This window comes from Calonectris borealis, chromosome 1 (genome assembly GCF_964195595.1).
Source record: "Calonectris borealis chromosome 1, bCalBor7.hap1.2, whole genome shotgun sequence".
NCBI classification, from domain to species: Eukaryota; Metazoa; Chordata; class Aves; order Procellariiformes; family Procellariidae; genus Calonectris; species Calonectris borealis.
Window position 1 is genome coordinate 72,210,104 of NC_134312.1, and position 17,649 is coordinate 72,227,752.

A 17,649-nucleotide genomic window follows, 5' to 3' on the forward strand; every position below is an offset into this window, starting at 1 on the left:
CATAATATTGTTATTGGTGGTTTTATTTCTTATTTGCACAACTGCCACTTTTTACTAAGTGTCCTTTGTTTTTTGTGTCCAAAGAGAAAGAGAAAAACAATCCTGATCTATATTTTCTCTTGAGTTCATTATTTTATAAGTTTTTAAGTATGTATTTTTTCTGCATGGAATGATCCAACAATAGGCAATATGTATTGATGGTATTCATATCTTTTTAAAGTTGAAGGTTTTTCATGTGAACTCTTTTCTGTCTGATTAGGATTGGTACAGATGGTGCCAGATGCTACCACACTAGCGAAGATCCACAGGGAGTCTGGTCTGATAGGACCACTGAAAGAAAACACAATTAAAAAATGGTTCCGTCATCACCATCCTCTGGAATCAAGTTACCAAGAGGTAATATAATAATGAAGCTTATTAAACATTTCATGTTTTAGCACGGGAAAAAAGAAACCAAATAGCAGTAAGCAGCAAAAACAAATGACTCAAACACAAGACAAACAAGTCACGTGCATAGAATTGACTTAAACGCACTTTCTTTCTAAGCAGATATTGCTCTGGATCAGGTGCATTGTAATACATTTTCTATAAAAATGTATCATAGAGATGTTTTGAAGTTTAGTATTAAAGTGAAGAGAAGCTGAAGTAGTAATTAAGTATTGAACTCGAAAACATTTATTTTTTAGGTCAGCTCTCTAAATATTTTATTTTATATAAACCATGCAAAGTCTCAGTGGGTTTTCTGTATTTGGAAATGACCATGTCAATACCCACAGTTTTAGAAAGCTGTTTTATCAAAACTACCTAGTCATATGATACATAAGATCACGCTTTTCATATCACATTGTGGGATCCCATGTAATGCATCTGATTTTATGAAACTAGACATTACGCATGAGCCAAAAAATGAGAAATTTTATTTATAGAAACAGAGGTTTCCCAAGGAACTCTTTCTATTCATTCTTTGTTGTCTGAGCATGTTCTGAGGCCCATGAAAAACCTTTTAATGTTTCTGTTACTGGGACAGTTTTTAGAGCCCTACTCCATCCCTACAGTAGATTAGTAGCCAAAATTTTAAATTTAAAGGGAGTTTTGAGTGTTTACCACTCTGAAAATGAAGTGCTTTTATAAGAGTTTATTAGTAGATGTATAGCATAAATATGTTATATAAGCTTTAGTAATTTTGTAATTATTCCATAGGCATTTGTTCATCCACATTTTCAGTAAGAGCACTTGAATTCCTAGTATATCATTTTGATTAAATTAAACAGGAACAATCTGTACAGAATTGTTTTTTCACAAGTTTGTATGTTTACAATGTTATGGTAGAAGTGCAGCCAACATTTCTACTGAAAAGTGAGATACTATTAGTTAGCGATTGAAAACCTGATTTCTTCCTGCTGCTGCTGTTTGTAAGAAGTACTGTTAATGTGGAATATTCTAAAACCAATTTCTATCCATTTTCTTTCAATTTTTTAAACATATAAAATACAATCCGATCTGATTGCATAGGGTATGCATAAAATTACTACTCTACATTCACCTTGCACTCACTGGTGAATGAACCTTTCTCTTTTATTCCTTAATAATTTTTCACTCATACAATACTGTTTCTAAGGTGCTCAAAAAACTCATGCAGAATAGGCTTTAATATCCTCATTTTACAGCTGGGTGAACAAAATCACAGAAAGCTTAGGTGTTTTACCCAAGGTCATCAAAGTGAGTAAGTAGTACAGTTAGACATAAAATTCACCAAACTCTTGTGCTGTGGCCTGTCTTCCACAGTGCTGTCATCCGTATCAGCCATTGCAGGTGGCACCCTGCATCTACAGGGAAATCCTCAATGCCTAAATAATGATTTACCTTGGCTAATGTAGGTTTTGTCCAAAAACATAAAGATCACAGATTAGGATTGTTTGGGTTTCTATATAAATGAATCATATTGTGATTGAGATTCAGGGGAGATTAAGACTTCTGAATGAGAACTGCATTTTCAGTTCTTAAACTGTAGTGGGTAAGATTAAAAAAGACAGAAGCTATTCCTTATGCTTTGGGGTAGAAGAGTGATAATCATTTGAATCAGGAATAACTCTCCGCTGAGAAAGGACACAGAATTTGTGTGTTGTGAAAGAGGTTGGGTAGATTCTTCTACTAGGAGAAGTGGCAGTTTTTAAATACTTCACACTGAAGTTAGCAGAAAACTTGGAATCCACCTATGAGTGTCTGGTGAGCAGATCATTAGCTTGTACATTTTCTTACGTCTGCCATGGGCACATTTTTGGCAAAGTGCCACAATATAATATTCATGAGATAGATCTGAATGAGGCAGTCTAATTACACGAAGCAGACTAACCATGAAAGTACACATCTCCACCACGTAAAAGAGCATCAGAGGAGTAGGTTATATTAAACACAACTGCTAGACTGGTTTTTGGTTTAATGACTCTCTTGGGTCTCTCTGCATGACACTAGGTTTGATCCCAAAGTCTATTCCGATTCACAGGTGCTAGGAGCATAAAACGATTTAGCCTTTCTTTGTTTCAGTTCATTTCTGTAAAATGGGGTTTAATTCTTTGGGCTGGAGTATTGTGAGACTTGATTAATTAGGATTTGAGAAAGGCAACTGAGTTCTGGAGAAAAAAGATCCATGTAGGTACAGAACAGTACAGTGGGTGTAAAACAACCTTTCTTTACAAAGCAAATGGTTAAATTTGTGGATTTCCAACTAATTTCCAAACAACTGTTTTTACAATATACATGCAGGCTATTGAACAGCAAATGTCAGCTTCCTGACAAGAAGCTTGCTTTTCTTAGGTACATTTCACCTTAGAAGTTTTCTATAGAATTCCAAGTATCTGTAAAACACAAGGTGAAAACTTCATGCATTGTAACTTTGAAATTTCTGTGTTACTTGTTTGCATACCATTCCTACAAACACCTGTTTGTTAAAATGTTAGCAACATGGATAGCATTTGTAGAACCACAATTTTTGGTTTTCTTGTTAACGTCACAAACAAATACTTCTCTGTACATTTCCAGTAAGTGCTTTTGTTTTACTAATTAGGCAATAAGGAATTTCTTTTATTCCTGCGCTGGCTGGTGTGTTGTTACCTTCATCCTGGGAGTCTGTGATCGACACAGTGACAACATAATGCTGACAAATGCCGGACACATGTTCCACATAGATTTTGGAAGATTTTTAGGTCACGCACAGACATTTGGAAGCATAAGAAGGTTAGTATCTATAATAATGCATATATCAAACTTTAAAGCAGTGTTCTGTGGAAATTTGAATTTTTCAAAACAACATCTTTTCATTGTTCACAAAACCTCTAAAAATATAGGAATGACTGGAAAAGGAATTAAAATTAGATGTTGGAGGTCCCCTTTCAGTCTAAAAAAAAAAAAATCTAAATCCTTGTTTCGTCAGAGATTTGAATGATGCAGTTCAGTAGTGACCAGAACAGTAGACGGGCCTATGCCAAAAGAATGCTGATGTCCATTGTTTTTTTTCTAACAAAGGAGCATTCCTGTAATGGATCCAAAACCATAGAAGTATCTAATTGACCACTTTCTTCCCATATTCAGAGAAGAAACCAAATTTTCCAAATAGACATGCAGAATAATTACATTATGCTTCTGCGGGTAAAATTGCTAGCTTTTTCATTATCTTTTGAAGTTTTATATCTAACCACACTGAACTCAGGGGCTGGTTTGCAAATGTCTGATTTTACCTAAAGACGACTGTGATTTTTCTGTATCTATCTGTGATGTAACCATCACATGATAAAGATAAATAAAATAGTGTGATCATGTATCCTAGTTCCTAATGTGAACATACTATGGAGGAATGAATTGGGATGGAAAAGAATAGATAGGATAATGCCAGTATGTGTAAAACACAAAGAAGCTGTTATAGCAGAGTAGGGAATGGATAAATGATCCCTAATACTGACAAGATGAGTAGTGTATGTGTAAGGGGGTGTCTTTCCTAATAATTTCCAGAACTCATCCCAGAATTAAGTTTGAGCTAATTGTTGCTTTCTTTTTTCTTTTTTTTTTTTTATTTAAGCTGGCTTTTGCCTATTCTAGACTCAGTGTGTTAGACAGAAATAACAGTGTGGGAGTATTGACATGAGGGAAGCTGATGGGGCTAATAAGTACTTCTAAGCCAGGCAGTCAAAAGATTTAGTTGCAGTGCTCAGAATTATCATCAATCATTCAAGATATGCTCCCTTAATCCTACTTATTTGCTGTGGAAAGAATAAAGCAGAACAGAGTAATAAAAAAAGATACTCATGTACACTCTAAGTCAAGTGCTGCATCCCTCACTCCAACAAACCTCCTTTTGGAGCCTAACAGGAATTTCCTTGAGCAGTAATTTTACATGAGCAAAGAATTATCTAATTTGAATAACAGGACGAAGCAAATATAGGGGGGGACACAATGACCAAATTTAAACAGAAATCATGTAATAGCAATAATAAAAATACATGTTGATTTTACTGTTTTACAACTCAGACATACTACACCTTCTTATAAAGTCTAAGAAAATGACTTCAAATATCGTCACTTCCACAAACAGCAGCCATTTTTTTCTTGTTTCTCCATGCAGCACATTACTTTTAAACTATATAATAAAATAATGCATTTTAGGACCTCCATTCATGGAATGCCCTCGTGGTTCTTGAGTAAAACTAGGACTCACACTTAACAGTAGGTTGTGAACATCATGGGACAATGGTTGTCTTCCTCATAACTACATGCAATGGGCAGATACAATATTAATGACTATAGTTCTCATGAGCTGTAGCACCTTCATGAAATGTAACATATTTGTAACACAGGAACACAGGGATATCACATTTCTACATCCCATAAATTTCAGGCTCTCTCAAAATTTCAGTGGCATTTGTATCTATTCATTCCCACAAGGCAAATTGTGAAATAGTTTAGCCTCTGGTTTCTTTAACAGCTCTTTATATTAGATTTTTATTTGAGTTCTTATTAGATTTTTATTTGAGCTCTTTGCACCCCCAACAATATCATACCCCTGAAATAATATTGATAAAACAGCAGCACAATGCTTTCAAATCTTTAGAATTATTAGTGCTGACCATTAGGGTTTTGTACAGTAGATGCTATAGACATACTTGTGAAGTTCTATAGGTAGCTTTAAAGAATGAAATGTAACTGATACAAATCCCTATACATGCAACTGGTCTTTACGCACATCACACAAACAAACTTTTTTTTTTTTTTAATCTATGCAAACGAATGAAGGCTTATAGAAAAGGAGTCCCTGTCTGAACTGTTTAAAAGAGTCATTCCTTTCAGAATTTAGGAAGATAACTTGCTTGCCACAGTTGTCCATTTTCTGTCCTCAGGGAGTGCTTTTTGCCATTAAAAAACTCCTATTCCTCACAAAGCTTCATGAGGATAGGTCCTCTCCAGTATTCTGCATACAGAGCATTTCTTCTGATATAAATAAAGTGAAAGGCATACATGGCAGCTTTGAGAATTGCACGCTGTTATGCATGGGCTGCAGTTCTTTCTATCAAATCCAATATGAGTCTTCAGAGAACCCCTGGAAGCTGATATGATTCATGCAGTCATGCTCACTTTTGCATTCATGATTGTATAACACCCGAACAAGGGATTAGTTAACTTTTCTAATTCCTGCCCTCATCTTTAAATGATGTCCAATAAATTTGCTCAGTTTTGAGTCCATGGCACAAATCAGTAACTCAGCTCTTACTGATTTCAGAGGGAAGAGGAATCAGGAACTTTCTGTCTTTTCCAGTTCCATGTACCTTCACAGTGCAGCAAATATGTTAAATAGTACTAATAACCTGTCTTTACTTATCTAGGAACTAATGTTTCAGAAGTGTTGGAGAGAGACATATGATATATCTAACCAATAGCATAATAACAGAGCTTGGCAGAAGAATTATTCCCAAAGTCCCACAGGGAACTTTCTTACTGAACCATGAGATTTCATTAGCTTTTTTTTTTAAATCATATGGGATGACACATTTTGTTAATGGTAATAAAATACTCTTTCTTTCATTCTCTAATCCAGCCGCCACATTTGGCCCTACATTCCCCTAAAGCAGTGAATTGTGCAGGTACACTTCAAACTGTATGAAGAAACATTTCTCGTTTAATTTCATACAACCATCCTATTCTTTACTTACTGGGTATTCCGTGGCAGTCATCTTAGACCCACTCCGACTGAAATAGGTATAATATTATCCAGGTAATCATATGGGACTACGTCAGTCATCAAATGGTACAGAAGAAGGTGGCTGGCTCATGGTTGTATCTGCCATGCTTTCTTTGCTTTTGTTTTTTTCTTTTCGGTTCTGACCAGTTCCTTTTGAACATTTCTTCTTTGGTGAATTAAGCAATAAGAGATTTATTTAAATCCTGTGCTAACTGAACTAATCCTAACTTCAGCAGTCTCATCCTCTCCACCACCAGTCACTTCCAGCACTGTCTGTATTTTTTCAGTCAGTGATGTCCAGTCTGAAACCTGATGGCAAGTTATGGAGTAGTCCAGCTCATGGCACACTGTATATTCACCTAGTATATGTATGTGTATATACATGTATATCATGTATATTCACATGGCACTAACCTAGGTGTCCATTCTTTTTTTCAAATATCCAGTCATCCTGATTATTTACAACACTCACTGGCCTTTCTTTTCCTTGATCTGAATCACAGAGACCCTCTTGTCTCTTTGCCAAACTAATCCCGCGTCTTGGCGCGGTTTTCCCAGAAGTTAAATCTGCTAAGCTGGTTTTCTTCTACAAAGTTAATTACTAGAGGCAGCTTAACTATTCCATTGGGAAATTCCAGTTTTTTGAACGAAGTTTCAAAAATATGGGAAAATTATGTTTCCCACACTTCTTCCTATGTCAGTGTTTTCCTATACTGAAAAGGACTTAAAGTCTGAGCATGTAGAAATGTAGAAGTGCCTTTTTTATTTTAAAAGTAACACATTTCATTTTTAGTGTTGTTAACCTAAAATGAGTGTTACTGTCTCACTGGAAGTGTTTATTTGAAAAAAATGCGTTCTTTTCAGGTATTTCTTTCTAAAACAGAGAAGTCAGCATACAGAAGCTATATTATTTGACTATATCACATCAACATGTGTTCCATCTTTTTCCTAAAAATAGGAAAAAGTGAGGAAGAAGGAAGATAGCAATTTGCGAATTTCACATTTTACTTTTTTCTTTTTGCCTTTTAAAAATTTTATTTAGGGTACTCATCAAAGGAAGAGTAAAACTTGAAAATAAAAACTTAAAGTATAATCACTTTTCATTTTCTAAATTTGTGCATAAAAACTGTTGGACTAACCTGTGTTACCTGCTGAAAGATTTCATTAGGAATTTTCAGTATGCCTGTTTAGTAATTCATTTTCTGCAGTTTAAATTTATTTTTCTGACTTGATCAGTCTGGAGTTATTAGTCTATGTGAACTGGTAACTCCTAATTCTTTGCCACCATCCACTTTCAGCACTTCCTGTATGCCACCCTCCAAAAATCTCTGACTGAAATCCTGGAAAGATTTAATTTCATGATTTAAAGCACCTTGGTAGCCCCAATGATCTTAATAAGATTATACAGATGTTTAAAGATAGTCATACACATAAGTCTTTGCATAAAGACTGAAAGGTGAAATATGCGTAAAGACCTAAAGGTGAAACAATGTCACCTACAAGGTGACAAGGCCCAAAGGGGCTTGAATTTATGAGGCAAGAAATTCATCACTTCTGAAAGTCAGGTGTCTCTAATTGCCCAGAATTAAACACCAAAAGCACAAGTCAAGTCTGAGAACATGAGCAGCACAAGTTGCAGTCGTGAGTTTCAGATGCACTTCTGTATCTTTGCCTTGAAGAGTAGGTGTTTATTGTTGCTGTTTTGAGGCTTTCTCTAATTATTGAGCGTGGATAGTAGTTTGCCCTTTACCATTGGTTATTCATTTTCAGTAATAGCCTCCTGTGGAGGGCATTCAACTAAAGCTTTTTGAAATCACTGTAAATTATGTTCACTGTCCACTTTGTATCCTTAATTTTTTTGGTTATCCATTTCAAAGTACCCAGGCAGTTAAGGGAGGCGCTGTTTTTCCCATACAGTGTCTGTACGGATTTGACCCTATCCAGTTTTGTTCATCCAAGTGCGTTGTTCTTCTGCTGCATGGAGTTCCCTGGAACCCAGTTCGCGTCTGCCACAGCTCTCGGTATCCTTCTTGGCTCTTCATTCAATTCAAGCGTGGCATAAACTGCTTTCCTATCTTCAGGAACAGCCACTTTCTTGAAGGAGTTATCATGTATTCTAGTTAACAATTATCTGGGCTGGAGAAATTGTTTGATGCCTTCAGAGCCACCAATGGAATTCCCTCCACTTTGGGAGATTTACTACACATGAGTTATTTAAGTGACTCCCTATCAAATTCAGAGATTTCTTCCTGCCCTCTCCCCTTCCCTCCTTCTCTTTCTATTAGTCACCCCATGATTTTTTGTAGAATGTGACTCTAGAGACAGGAAGTTTAACAATAAAACAGAAATAAAAGGGGAAAAAGACATCATGTTCACTGTCCATTTTGGTTGTATGATTTTATTTGTTGTCCTTTTCAAAGTATAACTTTGTTTACAGAGACATATATTTTCTCTTTCCTGCTCCCATCAGAAACATTTTCTCGTATCATCTCTTTCTCCAAAAGCTTTCTATACATACCTTTTCATGTTCAGGGGAGCTGTTCTCACACACAGTCAAGTGTACATTTATATTCAGGAAGACCCATTCTCACACACAGCCAAGTATACATCAAGTACTTTTCAATTAATCTCTGTTGCTTAGTCTTGGTAGCTTTTTCTGCTTGTTCTGCACACTACGTCTTTGTCCTTCATCCTTAACTGGAAAGCATACTGATATATTTAATTCATGTAGGATTTCATCCCCTGCCCTAAGGAATTTCTGTGCAATTCAACTTCTTTATCACTGGTTTATTTCTCTGTTTTGCCTAGTGATATACAAAACTCCTGCAACAATCTACTACTGTGTTTTCCAAATAGCCATCTCCGAAAAGACCTGTTAGCTGAATATTCGGTAGGTATGGGAGATAAGCCCACTTGTTCTATTATTTTAAGGCAACTTTTAGGTCTGAGTTTTAAAATCTTTTTTTCAGTACTGAGGGTCAGTCAGAACACAAACAGCAGTTGTCCAGCAATCTCTATTAACAAGAGGAATTGCTCCAATCTCCTTGTGAATTAACTCTCAAGTGTTTTATCAAGAGGGTTAGTAATAAACTCCTAACAAACCTGGAAAATTTGATAGTCTTAGAAAATGGTATAAGGCATCAGGAATCCTGTACTGAGCACTTTCAAATATAGGTATTGAACATGAATTATATAAAAGACTTAAATCCTCCTTAACATTGTTATGCAGTCTGGTTGCTGGTGACTGAGTGCAGGCTGCTTTATATGTGTCTATCTGAATATAGGATCCTAACTCAGCTCAGAAGATGCCTGAGCTGGACACAGTAGTGCTTTTTAACCAGTCCATATAAGATGCACGTTGTTGCAACAGGACAACGTTTGAAACTATTGAAGACATGTATGTTCTTAAAGCAGAGTACATCTTCTTTCAGGGACGATGTTTTTTGGATTCTTCCAAAATATACAAGCAGCTGACTGTACAAAATGATGAAATTCTGTGACATAAGTGAATACATTCTGTGGTCAGACTGCAGAGTAACTAGTGATCGCAGCACAGACTGCGGCAATGCAGCCATAGTGAAAACCATCAAGAGATGCCTCAAACTAGTTTCTGCTTTCCCATCACGAGTCTATTGCCAATTTTCTTGTTACAAGGTAAGGTTCCAGATGCGTCCCTGTAGCAAAACACACTGCAAATACTAGGTCTACACTAAGAACTGTAACCATGTCTATCTTCAGCTGTAAACATTTGTGTTAGCTGTACTGTCACTTAGCATAGTAATCCTATGGTACCAGATGTAATCAAATCTCCAGGATTTACAAACTCACTAATTTAAATTGGCCCACAATGAAAGGGATTTTAGTTAAGTCACATTTCCTTGCACTTTGCACAGGCAAAGGGGCACAAATAGATAGTTATTATGGCTCAGTTTATGGGGAACTAAGTGTTAACGGAATGATGAATCAGAGCCCTTAGCTTAGGCGAGGATTATAGCTTGTTTTCTACCATATCCATTAAGCATGATTAAATCTCGATGTAACCAATCCAATTACTGACAGAAACATAAATCTTTCAGAATAGGCCAGTCCAATGTGTGAAATATTTCTTTTACTACTGATCAAAATAGCGGGTATGTCCAACACAGTGATTTTACTGGAAACCTAACATTAAGGCTCTGATAGTGAAAAATAATGGTAATAGCAAAGTTCATATATACATAAGAAGAACTAACTTAATGAATAAATAAGACCATAATGGTTTAAGAACTGTCCTCAGTTACCTAAGGAATTCAGGAGATTCTTTCTAGTTTGATGCTTCTACCTCTAAAGATAGATGTTAATATAAAAATAATGTGGGTAATCTGTAATAAGAAATAAGATTTCAAATTTGTAGTAAGAAAACTTTTTATGCAGTACATATCTCAAACAGCAGCAGAAATGGCAGAAAATAGAGTTAAAACCACATTATCTGGTATAGACTTGACTTCTGGTCATTTGATTGAAGAATGTAGGTCAAAAATATTAGATGCATATTTTGAATATCCAAGCCACGTAGTTTACCTGAGCCAAGGATGTTCAGGGCATTCAGGAATCTGAAGTATTAAGGGGATAAGCTCAACACTAAATTCAGACCAGTTTACCCAGGGCCACGTCCAGCTGATTCTTGAAAACCTCCCAGGATAACCTCTCCAGGCAACCTGTTTCAATATTTAATTATCCTCATAGTGAAGGGTTATTTTCTTATGGCCAGTCACAACATCAGCTGTTTCAATTTTCTGTCTTATTCTTGCCTGGATCCATCTGTTCCATAATCTCCTATAGACACTAGAAGATTGCTGTTTGGTCTCCTGAAAACCTTCTCATCTCCTGGTTAAACAAGCCCACTTTCCTCAGCCTCTCCTCGTAGATAAGTGCTCTAGTCCCCAAACATCTTGGTGGCTCCATGCTGAATTTACTCCAGTTTAGCGACACCACTTAAAATATATTTACATCATTTGGATTCTATGCTTCCTGAGGAGACTGTCATCTCCTATAACAGGTTTGTGATGGGACTGACATCTTGCAATATTTTCATTAGTAACCAGTATGATGGGATAGAGAATATGTTTTTTTTAGTAGAGGCCTATTATAAGTGGTTTAGACTGTGATGAAAGTTGGGATTAGCAGTGATGGGTAGTTTTTCAGAAAGGGATCTGAGAGTTATACTACAGTCAAGTTGAATATGAGTTAATTATAGAATATTGAATTGGAAAGCATGAAATGTGAAGTAATCCTTTTCCTTCATGTGACACTGGTAAAACTTCAGCTGGAATATTTTCAACATTTTACTTTTAGAAAGATAGAATCATAGAATCATAGAATCATACAGGTTGGAAAAGACCTCTAAGATCATCGTGTCCAACCGTCAACCCAACACCACCATGCCCTCTACACCATGTCCCTAAGGGCCTCATCTACACGTCTTTTAAATACCTCCAGGGATGGTGACTCCACCACTTCCCTGGGTAGCCTGTTCCAAGGCCTGACCACTCTTTCAGTAAAGAAATTTCTCGTAATGTTCAATCTAAACCTCCCTTGGTGCAACTTGAGGCCATTTCCTCTTGTCCTATCGCTAGTTACTTGGCAGAAGAGACCAACACCCACCTCGCTACAACCTCCTTTCAGGTAGTTGTAGAGCGCGATGAGGTCTCCCCTCAGCCTCCTCTTCTCCAGGCTAAACAACCCCAGTTCCCTCAGCCGCTCCTCATAAGGCTTGTGCTCCAGGCCCTTCACCAGCTTCGTTGCCCTCCTCTGGACATGCTCCAGCACCTCCATGTCCTTCTTGTAGTGAGGGGCCCAAAACTGAACACAGTATTCGAGGTGCGGCCTCACCAGTGCCGAGTACAGGGGCACGATCACCTCCCTACTCCTGCTGGCCACACTATTCCTGATACAGGCCAGGATGCCGTTGGCCTTCTTGGCCACCTGAGCACACTGCCGGCTCATGTTCAGCCGGCTGTCAATCAGCACCCCCAGGTCTTTTTCCTCTGGGCAGCTTAGATAAGGAGTAGATAAGGAGTAGATAAGGATGTAGATAAGGAGTCCACAGAAATTACAAGGAGTCCAGAGAAAAGCAATTAAAATTATCAGGCATCTGGAAAACAAGACTTATGAGAAAAGGTTGAAACAATTGTCTACAGGAGATTGAGGAAAGACATAACAACAGTCTGCAAATACATTCGAGGCTGCTGTAAAGAAGACAGGATCTTCATGTTCCCTTAGGAAAGAACAAGAATTAATAGGATGAAAGCACAGCAAGGTTAGATTAGGCATCAAGAAAAAAAGCTCTGTGAGGGGAGATACTGGAACAGAAATTTGATAAGTTGGAAAAGAACTCTGTCACTAAAACCATTTGAGAATAGGCTAAATAAGCATCTCAGAAGCATGTTTATGGTTGATCTTGTCCTGGTGAGCAGAAAGATGGAGTATCTCTTGTGGTTCCCTTTCCAGGCATATTTTTTTTATGACTCTATGTGCTTGCCTGAGACAAATTGTATAGTGCAGTTGTTCACTGTTTCATTCTTTAATATAAGAAAGGAATATACTTGCTTGTGGTTTTTTCTTTGTCTACAAATATATATAATTACTATGATTAGATATTTTCACTTGGCTTAGAGAAATAAGCACTCATGTTCATTTATTTTGTGTGAGTGTGTTCTTCAATAAGCTTTTGGCTTTTGCTGCAGAGCAAAGGATGTCAGCATTCAAACACTCCCTAAAAGCTTTTCTTATTTTATTGGATACATCTAAATTCCACGTAGTCATGCTGAATACTATCGGTCACTCTTGACTCAACTGAAATGGTTTTAAAGCAGTCAGGGAATATATGGGGGCGTATGCTGCTAAGCAGCTCATTTTTAACTTGCAAACAGTTCTGTATGGTTTCTCACACTCTGTCTCTTATGTTCATATGACAACTTGGACTACAACTGTTTTGATATTTTATTACTGTGCATGATTTAAACTTTTCCATAACTACACTATTAGGAAGTTTAGATTGGATCAGAGTAAAGATCATTTGTTGTTGATTATCTCATATGCTTTTTCTACTTAATATAAAAGGAAGTCAGTGTATCATTCTTAAATGTTCTGTACGTGAGATTCATAGTAGGAAAAACTAAAACCATTGTTGACCTTACAAGCTTTGTTAGTCAGTTTACATCTAGTGTTTCATAACAAATCCTGATGATCTTACTGGTCTTGTTGGAAGGCAGCATATTTCTGCACTTCACTACAGTGAAGTCCTAATAAATGTTCCCATCACCCCAGACCAAGTCTGTTTTTGCATGATGTTCTCTTCAGTTGCTTGAGGTTTTCCTTCTTTCCTCCCTCTCATGACATATCATACAAACATTCTTAATCTCCAGAGGAACTGCAAAACACATTCCCATGAAAATCTTAAATCTCTAAAAGCAGTACACAAGAAAAAAAGAATAAAACCACTCTAAAACTAGCCTTGCTTCTCACTGCATGACTTGAGTACACTCTTTTGTCACAGCCATAGTAAAGTATAAGTCTTTAAGGTCCAGGACTGCAGTCAGACTCTGTCATAAATGGGGGTATTGCCTTTTTGACTGATTTCTATTATAAAATCAAAGAGCTCATTAATCTCATCTAGGGCTTTAGTGGGAAAAAAAAAGAAAGAAAAAAAAGAGTGAACGAGCTATGATAAGGTAGCTTTAATGATTTTGGGAGACTTATTAGCTGTACATCTGTGGGCTATCTACAACCACACCAGTTCTCTCAATGAGGCTCTTTTTTCTAGAAATGATGGTACCCGAGATTACCATTATACAGTAGAGGTCATTCAAGAATGCTTCAATTCTGTATTTCTTTAGCACACCATAAAGCAAAAAAAAGGCTTTTGGTCTTCTACAGATATGGTAAAAGATATGGTAAAAGGCTTTTACTTGAAAATACTTCATCACACCAGTTTTGTTAAACTGATGACAGTCATTTCATTAATTTGATGGAAGCAGCAAGTTGTAATAGAGATTGTAGGCCAAGGGGCTCTTGTCCCATTGGCTGTAACACAGTCTTTGAGCATCCTATGGATGTAAAGTATTATAGGGCTTAGCTGTGATCTTGAGGGTATGTTTTGGGGTAAGAAGTATTTCATGTTTATATTTTTTAGATAACTTCACGTGAGCAAGCTATGTAATAGATTTATGTCCAAATGAGTGATGTCTTTCATAGTTATTATTACCAGACCTTTGGATGCATTGCATACCTTCTGCATGAATGCCGTCATGTAAGATGATCTTAACTATGTGCCACAAAAGGCTGCCAGTTAAAGATGCACTGATTTAAATATAGAAACAGAGGCTGTGCACAGGGGTGAGGTTCATTTGCACTTGTGTGTGTGTGATAAATTAGAATGCTCATGCAACACCAGGGTGTGTATTGTTTTTTTTCTTATGTAGGCTAAAACAGCCTCTATTGTTTGCTGATATAAATTTTCCCATGCATGATGGATGGTGACTTGACTTGGCTGTTTGTAATTTTGCTGGAGTAAGTTTTAGACTATCCCCTTCTATGTTTTTATATTCGAAAGGAGTTTGTGAAAGCAGCAAGGAACATTTTGCATCTATATGCAGACATTCAGTCCTGTCAATTGGTTTTTCAGAATCCTTAATGTACTCTTCAGTGAGTAAGCATCTCCTCCCACTGAAACTTTGCTTTTTAATATTATCGTGAGAAATGACTGTTATGTTCCTTCTAGTGGGTCTTTTCTCCTGTACTAAGTTGGTTTTATATGTTTTTTTAATTTCAATTGCAAAGTGTTCCCTTTATGAACAGCCGGCTTACTCAGACACATGCAGGAATGGAGCTTCAGCATCTGACTGATTGCAGGGGCTCTGATATCAAAAGACCTTGAGCAAAACCAGGGAAAGCAAATTTCTGCATTGTATTTTGCAGGTTAACAAGGGAGGACAGGCCTACCGCCTTAGAAGACAGTCTTAAATGATACTGAGAAATTTAAGAACCTTGTAAAACTGCTTAAAATCATCTTACAAGTAAAATTAATCTATAAATAATATAATTACTAAAATATCAGTTATATGTTCAAATGGATCCTTTAGCAACAACAGTAAGACAATTGACTAGTGTTGCAGTCATTGCATTTTGTGGAAGTTGGCCCACAGCCCAATCCAACAATGTTAAACACCATATTTCTTCCAGTAAAGTAATTTCTGATTGCAGTATCTGTTTTCAGCTCAAATAGCTTAATGTGGGAGACTTGGACTAGCTCAGAAAGGGCTATGTTTTCACAGTGTAATTGTGTCTCTTGATGCAGTTGGACATCAGAAATCAAATATGAATTTTGAACATAATACATTGTATGGGACCTTTATAGCAGTAGTTTTGACTTGGAATATTTTAGCCCAAAAACGTAAATGCAGAAAAGAATAGATTTGTTTTTTAAACGTTCTCAAGATGCTAAAATGCTTTTAATCAGGATTTAGATTAGACTTCTGTCCACAGATAAGTGAAAATGTTAAAGTTGCTAATTTTCTCTCTATCTCTCTTTTTTATTGGCTTCAACAAATTGACTTATGTGAACCTAATTGCATCAATTTATTTAATACTTGATGTCTATTTTAAATACCACTGCTAAACAAAAGGTAAGCTGAAAGATGAATGAATAAATGAAGGTTCTGGGAAAATCTTGCTCTCTGAAATCAATAATAGACACAGGTTTGTAATTTTCTGAGAGCTACAGCACAAAACTACACAATAACTATGTAACAGTCATACTGCAACATAACTGTCATACCGTGAACTCACATCTTGCATAATACGGAAAAATGAGGAAGGAAAGAGTAAGAATGACTATTGTGTACCTTCATCATTCCTAGTACTACCTAGCTGAAATTGAATAATATATTTTAAAAAACCTTAATTGTCAGGGCTGTTTTGGGGTGAACAATACCCATAGGAGGTCTGCTTTCAGTTATCTTCAATGTAAAACAGGAAGAATTTCCAGACATAAGAAAGGGAAGGCCACCTGAACGTTTCTTGTGACTAGGACTTCCAGCAGCCTAGAATCTCACAGCAACTTGACTTTCTTTCTATGATAATAGAAGGCAGGCATTTTTATAGGAAAATGAGGAAAAACTCCTAGGAAAGCTTCTCTGTCTCATTTATGAATGAATCAGCAAGCAGAATGGGTTCAGACTCCGCCCGTATTTGAGGTTTTAACAAGAAACATATATCCTTAAATTTGTTTCTGCATTCAGGCTTCCCACGAATATTTAGTTTACTCAAGTTCATTTTGAATTAAAGGTTAACATGCTGTATATATTTCCTTCGAATATAGCCCTCTAATCTGTTTACATGCCTCTGTATACACAGTTGTGGTAAGTAAATCACTGCAGTAGTTTTGTCTGTGCAAGGATGCAGTAGATCAGGCCTTTCTGAAACTACCAAATGATAGGATTGTTAGCAGAAGCCTGGCTAATCTGTTTTCTTCTGCAATAGCACGCCATAGCCACAAACTATGCTAGTGATAAGAAAAAAAGGCAAGACATGGTATCAGATTCTGCACCTCATTTACTCTGGGGTGAATACAGAGTAACTGTGTGGAAAACAAGACAATGTATTTAGGTTTATTCTGTTGTAACTTGGGTCAGAAACATCCCTTTAGAATGTTGTATATTTAATGATAGCACCATATGTTGTATTTTTTTGTTGTTGTTGGATTGTCGAGTTGTAGTTTTTTTCTTAAATTCACTTCTTGCCTAGTGGGGAGTTGATATTTGTATCCCATCCTCTTTGAGAACAACTTTTAGATATATAAATACCAGGAGAGAACTTGTTTCCAGATTCACTTTCAGGCTGGACTGAAGAAATTAAAGCAATGAGAGTTTAAAAACAAAAGCAAAGAAGAGCCGGAAGAAAACATGTAAGCTCCAAACCTGTTCAGTTGTTGGCTTTCTCACTAGGAAGCTCTTGCTGTGAGACCTGTCTCTTCCCCAATTACTCAGTGACACCAGGCAAAGCACTAGAGCTGTCCACATTGAGGAAGGGAGAGATGAATAATGAGTTACAAATATTAACGGTCTTGCATGATTTGCTATTTTTGGTGAAATTTCTCATGTAATTGTTCTCTTTTCAAGGGACCGAGCTCCCTTCATCTTCACATCAGAGATGGAGTATTTCATCACAGAAGGTGGAAAAAACCCACAGCGTTTTCAAGAGTTTGTGGAACTTTGTTGTCGAGCTTATAATATCGTCAGGAAACACAGTCAGTTACTCTTGAAACTGCTAGAGATGGTAAGAAACTTGGGGATGAAATCAAAAATCAATTTCCTCTGGTGTCTTCTTCCCTTTTACCACTTCTCTGCTGCCTCCAGTAGCACTGTGATTTGAAGAGGTATCAG

General features: G+C 36.7%; 1 protein-coding gene across 1 annotated transcript in view; it reads left to right on the forward strand.

The window, feature by feature from the left end:
• The window catches only part of PIK3C2G (phosphatidylinositol-4-phosphate 3-kinase catalytic subunit type 2 gamma), a 209,323-nt gene that overhangs the window by 132,850 nt on the left and 58,824 nt on the right, over nucleotides 1-17,649 (forward strand). Inside the window, exons 22-24 of the mRNA XM_075160158.1 lie at nucleotides 260-396; nucleotides 3,065-3,234; nucleotides 17,386-17,542. Coding sequence (XP_075016259.1) covers nucleotides 260-396; nucleotides 3,065-3,234; nucleotides 17,386-17,542 — 464 coding nt within the window. The remainder of the gene's footprint in view (nucleotides 1-259; nucleotides 397-3,064; nucleotides 3,235-17,385; nucleotides 17,543-17,649) is intronic.